Source organism: Anneissia japonica, unplaced genomic scaffold (assembly GCF_011630105.1).
Source record: "Anneissia japonica isolate Jap-2015-1 unplaced genomic scaffold, ASM1163010v1 scaffold288116_len470923_cov172, whole genome shotgun sequence".
Taxonomy (NCBI): Eukaryota; Metazoa; Echinodermata; class Crinoidea; order Comatulida; family Comatulidae; genus Anneissia; species Anneissia japonica.
In genome coordinates, this window is record NW_022724919.1 from 255,816 (window position 1) to 262,643 (window position 6,828).

Here is a 6,828-nt window from a genome sequence, read left to right on the forward strand (position 1 = left end):
GTCCCAAATTAACATTTTCCATTATTATTCTAATTAAAGACCAAAGAAGCTATAGGGGGACTTTTTTTTATACTTTTTTTCACGAACGGGCGGAAAAAAAATTAAAATTAAATTTTGTTTTTTTATTTAGCAAATAAAAATATAATTTTATTGGTGAATGTAAACAATGTAGTTACTAGTAATGGGATGGTTAAATATTATAAATTTATATAATTATGAAGTAGTATACATACATTATTTTTGAAGATTTCAAAGCAGAAGGCAAAAATAAAGAAAAACTTTTATTTCTTAAATTTCCATTAAAAGCGGGTGCACTGATTGGCCAAAAATAAAGTTTTATTTTTATTTGAAATCATCATTATTGGCGAGTGCGAGACCATGGAAACCGGGGTCAAAAAGTGGTCTTTAATTAGACAGAGAACAGTATTCATTAAAAAAAATTTCTTTACAAGAGATTGGTGCCCTAATTATAATATAACGATCGTCTTTAGACACAGAGTCTATTATCATGAATTTTTACACTGTACAAATATAGTTTGTGACGTTTGTTTGGAAAAAAGCAATATATATTGCAAAGAGGTACTGTAAAATAGTGAGTCTAGGCTTCTTTTAAGTACAATCAGGGGTTTGAATATTGGACTTGCTATTTGTATTCTTTGCAAGAATATTCAAGAGGATTCAAGTACCTTTAATGGTATACAGAAATTTGGGGAGCAACCTAGTTGCACCCTAGACATTTCACCCCTGACATTTTCCCCTGGTATTATGCAAATGTCCAGGGAGGCAACCAGCCTAGATTTAGAAATTTGTTATTCTTGGTAGATAAAATGAACATGAACATGTGTATACTATTACAGTAAAAACAAATGACTTCCTACAGTAGTTCTGCAGAGTGTAGTGTTTGGAGGACTTTAGCTTTACGCCAGATTTATATTTGAATATAAAGGGACTTTAATCTAAGATGTCTCTCTACCCAGGATTATCAGTGGGTACCTTGTGGGTTTGGATGTCAATGCACAGCTGCTACATTATCTATTATGTATTCTCAGAGGAAGTTAAGTATAGATTCCATATATGTTTGATCCAATTAAACTGGGTAATAATTAGACTTGTTACAAGTCGCTTAACTATATATTTTTTCCCCCATTCTGGACAACGCCACTGTCACATTAGAATTGAATCTTATGTATTTTTTAACCAAATAACGTTTAATCATTCAAGCATGTAGTAATAACACTCTATTCATTAATGGTAAATGCTTGATAGTCAATGATATGCAAAACATACAGGTGCAACTTTCGTTCGTATAAAATAGATTTTCATGAGGAATTACGACACACCTATTCTTTCTTTGTTTTGTGGTACACTGTACGGGGAGAGTGAAGTACTTGTCGCAGGGCGCAGGTTGTATTCCTATGAAGTGAATGCCTGTATAAGCCTAGGCCGGTTAATTTGGAACTGTTAGGAATTGTGATTGAAGTACAATATTGCTGTTTCCATTTGATACAAGCGATGGACTGTCTTGTTGGGAAAAGCACGCAAGCGATGGTCTGTCTTGTTGTACAGTATCCCCGAGTATTTGATCCGTTCAAAATTGCCGCTGACGGAGTCAGTATTGGTTGATTGAAATCATACTAAAGTGAACTGTACAACACGGAACATTGAGCAGAAATGACATCTGGATGATTGAAGTAACATTTAACTTTTGTTGACTGTTACGTGTAATATTTTTGGAGCATTGTTTATTATAGGAAATGATTTGCATGAGATACTAATTGATTTCATTACTGAAATTGTTTGCATGATATTCATATTTTTATAACTGGTTATGAACGTAATGATTTGCATGAGATACTAATTAATTTCATGAATGAAATAGTTTGCATGATATTCATATTTCCATAACTTATGTTATGAATGAAATGATTTGCATGAGATACTAATTAATTTCTGAAATAGTTTGCGTGATATTCATATATTTATATAACTTGTTATGAATGAAATGATTTCCGTGAGATACTCAATAATTTCATGAATGAAATAGTTGGCATGATATACAGATTTCTAAGATAACTTGTGTTATTAGTGAATGAATGACACAGTTTGTTCTTCATATTAAATTTATCTATAATAGACCATTTGTATGATATATTGATATGTTAAATTTATTTATTTTGCATGTTCATTGTCCATTCTACATTAATCTTAAATTTAACTATAATATATCATTTGTATGATATATTGATATGTTGAATTTAACTATTAATGAAAGTTACTGATGTATGCTAGGCCTATATGAATATATAGTTAATATTGATTAGTTCATGTAATTATAAACATTTAATCATAATGAGTATGAATTTAAATGTTAGTTAGTACTGACATGTGGTCAGAGATCACTGTAATTATATAAAGAATTACATATTGAGATTCAGTGGTTTTGTAATAGATGAATAAATATATTTTGGGATATATCTTCTTCACTGACTTTTTACAGAACAGTCTCTACTAGTCAAACGCAACAATTGTTTGCCCGTGTTCGCATAAGTGACAGCCACTAACGAGTAAGTTAATTAAATCAAGTACGGGACGCCAACTAAATTTGATATGATGCCCACTAAGTGCAATAAAAAGCAAGTAAACAAATTTAAGGCCTGGAACCAAGGCTAGTTAATAATATGAAGCACATTGATAATGTAGCATGTGCTATTGTATAAGGCTCTGTTCATACAATCACAATTTATGTGACAAATAAATGTGATATGCCCATATTTGGGTGTAATATATTACACCATGCCCATATAAGGACAGAGCTTTAATGCTCTGTTCACACCATCTAATTTTATGTGACCAATAAATGCAATATGCCCATATTTGGGTGTAATATGGTATCACCATGCCCATATAATCATTATCATATATGTATTATTTTTTAACATTATACCGAGACATATGAAACATATATAAAATAACAAAAAGTAATAATTCAATGCTAGATAAATCATTGTTTTATAGCTCGTTGAGGCTGTTTTTAATGTAAAGATAACTATTATTATATATAATTTGCTTAGTAGGGTTGGACTACTATATATGAATTTAATGGAACCTGAGCTATAGAGGGTGCTATAACAAGCATGTACTGTGATAATGTTTACTTACTGTCCATTATAAAACCTCTGTGCATGAGCTGTCATTATATATGGAAGCTGTCGCTCACCGAGGCTCTCCATACTACGAACAATAGCACCTTGGTTGATTAATTCTGTGACTACTCTTTTCATCGCCTCAACCAGAGAGGGCTGTAAACAGAATAAACCGTGAAAGAATACAAGTTTCAAATTTATTAACAGAAAAGAAATAAAATACCGTAAGGTATCCGAGGTTCCAAACTGGAAGAAACCACATTCAGGAGATCTGTTTAATTGAGCTTTCTTAAAACATTTAATTTTATTTAAACCACTTGACTACCCATACAATGACGATGACAACATCTGGTTGATCACTAAAGAGATATTTCTACTCAAATGTGCCCCCAAACCACAAAAAGTGATGTTTTTGGCAGGGGCCAACTTTGATGTGTCATTGCAAAAAATCAACTGGACTTTTTATGGAGAACTTTAAATATGATATGGAAAACATATTCAATTAATAATTACTGTATATACTCTCAAAAGGTACAAACTGAATGCAGGAATGGAATCCATTATTAGGGAGGCCTTTTCTGATTTGCAGTCACTGGTATATGTACTGTACTATCTCAAAAAGAAGCCCCTGCTATCTTGGAAAGAAACTTATGGCTTCTTTTCGAGATGGATTTCTTTTCATGGCTACTTATGCAAACTAAAGAATGGGGTATAAAGATGGGCTTTTCCTTGAGATATCGCACTTGTCAATTGAAAACGCTACTTAATACGAACAAGGACAAACGAAATCAAACTACAGTTGATGAAAGTGCAGTTTACGTTTGTAATGCATTTGTTATCTTAGTTTCATTTGTTATTTTAGTATTTATATAGCACCTATTCCATTTATATTGTGTTAAATAATATACAGTACTATCAAAACATTTGTACTTCAGGTATGACAGCTTGAAAGTGTAATATTTTGTTCCTTTCAGTGTGTTTGGCTTTCAGCTGAAAATTATAACGACAAAACTTAATTGTGTGGGTGATCCTTGGACTAGGCCTATCTTTTAACCGATTGCCAAAACAATCAAGTGGGTTCTTCTGATATCCCTCGCGCATATAAAACGACGGACGTGATTTATTGACATAATTCACTCAAACTAAAAAAAATAATACTGTATTTAATCATTTCACCATGAAATTCAGGTGAGGAATTTGGTTTCGGTTTGAGTGCTTGACATATAATTTGGGTCGTGGGCTAAAAAGGTTGCGGAATGGGGTTCTAGCCTATGTCTGAATCGGAGAAGCACATGAGAAGAGCTAGGCAAGGACGAGATGAGCTTGCTTGATGAAAGCATTACGTATGTGTATTGCTAGGCAGATTTCCATAGAAGTTTGGAGAAGTGCGTATTACTTGTTTGAAGATAGTAGACCCATCATACGTGTTGACAAATTCGCTTGACACACATGACGGTTAGGGAATCCAGCAAATGAACATGTACATATTAATGGTCATGTCATGATTAAATAATGTTAAATTAAAGATATGTAAAAACGAATATAAATGTTGTGTCCTTCGAATGAGCATTTAATAATGATTTGAAATGATTCAAATTAGAGGCATTAGCAACCTCATTTGGAAGACTATTCCATGGATCGACAACTCTGCATCCAAATTGATCATAGGAAAAGAAAATTGACTGATTGATTTAACTGATTGATAAAATTTATTCAGTATCAAAACATAAATTAAGTAAGAAAAAAATACAGTAGTACATTGGTTAAATGATTAAAATTGGGTCAAAGCCCTTAGTTTTAGCCTAATTTTCAGCAAAATCTGCACTGAAATCGGCCCTTATTTTCCGAAATATGCAGATAGATTTCTAACGCTAAAGCCTTGTTCGCATTGGATTTAAAAAATGGTAAATTTAACCAGGGTAACTTTAACCAAAGTCATGGGTACATTTCACCATTGTTCGCACTTGGATTATTCACACGGTTAGTTTTACCATAGTTTTACCAAGATTTAACCTTGTGTATAAAAAATATTATTGAGGGACCTAGTTTGTGACTTCAACTTCCGGTTTTGTTCGAGCGGTGTCAACATGGAAGAAGTTTTAACCGTGTTGCACGTTCGGATTGGACTTCTTGACCAGCGTGGTTAGTTTAACCGAGACCGTGGTAAGTTTTACTGGGCAGGCTGAGGTCGGTAAAATTAACCATTCGGCTTGGTTAATTTAACCCTGAGGGAATTGTAACCGAGCATTCAGATTGGATTTTTTTTGGTCAATTTAGCCAGTGACTCAGTTAATTTGACCAAATTAAGACCAGTGCGATAGGGGCTTAAGTAAGCCTAATTTTTGCACGGATACATTCCTTGGGGTGGCAGGACTTACTTACTTTACACTTTCACAGTCTGGCAAACTAGGGTTGTCTGGCTAGGAGGCTCAGGCTTAGAGTTAGTAGATATGGCTGGGCTATAGATAGGATAGGCTACTACTACTACTAGGCCTAGCCAAGTCCTAGGCAGAACAAATACTATGGGCGTGTAGGCCTAGCCTAGGCTAGTCCAAGTTAAGCGAGCCAATACTGTAGTCCTACTACTACTAGAAGCTAGGACTATAACGGTTAATTCAAATGCATCGTTGCTTAGTATAATGTTGAAAAAAAAATTAACTTTCACGCACCCTTTCTAAGGCTCTCATTATCAGAGATAATTCGTACCGAGGCATTTCGAAGCTTCGATTTTCACTGTCCACAGCCTACATCCGTCCTCCAGGGCCGATAATCCTAGCCAACATTCACATGTGTTGTTGACTCGTGAACATGTGTTTCGACTGTCAACATTGTGTCATCACAAGAATTTATGCGTCAACATCAAGAACAATGCGTTCCTGCTAGAATGCCGCTTCTGTCCATGCGCTTGGTGTCTAAATAAAAAAGAAGAGTGACAAACTTTTTTCTTTTGTCTTTTTAATTGGTCTCTCGTCACCAACATTAAAATTCCCCATCCGTAGGCCTATATTCTAACGTCTTGCCCTTTTATTTTTCATTATTACAAATAAATGAAATGAATTGAAATGATTTACATTTCTAAAATAAGAAATTAAAAAAATTAAATGATTTTTCCAAAAAGCATCTAGGCTCTTGGTTCTTAATTAATTTATTTAAAGGTTTTTAGATTTTGTTTCACAGGCCAAAGATAATGTCGAGTTGCGAGCAACTTGTTAGACATACTTTAATGGACCAATTCTCTGAGAGGCTTACGGTGGCCGAAGCGCGATTTTTTTTCCGTACGAAACATTTACATGAAACTCCACTCGGGCCGTCTCGGCTGAATCGATCCGAAAATCTCATTGCAGAATTCAGGAGGTCAAAAGGTCATCAACAAACGTCTACAGAACAACTTCTGAGAGAACGCCGCTGTCTAATTTTTAAAAATACATTGATGTTACCATGTTAATACCAATGGGTCGTTTAAAATGACGTATAATATTTGATTAAGCTGCAGGAGTAATGAAAAGTGTTATTTTAACTTGAGTTACATACTATGACAATTTTAATTTTTTAGTTAGGCCTGGGTTTTGCATAATTACCTAGGCCTACTAAAAACACTTTCTGGGAAAAGCACAAAGAGTAAGGAAAAGCGCGTTTTTAAAAAAAATTAGACAGCGACGTTCTCTCAGAAGTTGTTTTGTAGACG

At 34.0% G+C, this 6,828-nt stretch overlaps 1 protein-coding gene across 1 annotated transcript in view; it reads right to left on the reverse strand.

The window, feature by feature from the left end:
* The window catches only part of LOC117112630 (28S ribosomal protein S6, mitochondrial-like), a 9,997-nt gene extending 4,047 nt beyond the window's left edge, over window positions 1-5,950 (reverse strand). Inside the window, exons 1-2 of the mRNA XM_033255741.1 lie at window positions 5,813-5,950; window positions 3,160-3,299 (exon numbers count right to left, since the gene is read on the reverse strand). Coding sequence (XP_033111632.1) covers window positions 3,160-3,299; window positions 5,813-5,857 — 185 coding nt within the window. The 5' untranslated portion in view covers window positions 5,858-5,950. The remainder of the gene's footprint in view (window positions 1-3,159; window positions 3,300-5,812) is intronic.
* Window positions 5,951-6,828: the final 878 nt, after the last annotated feature.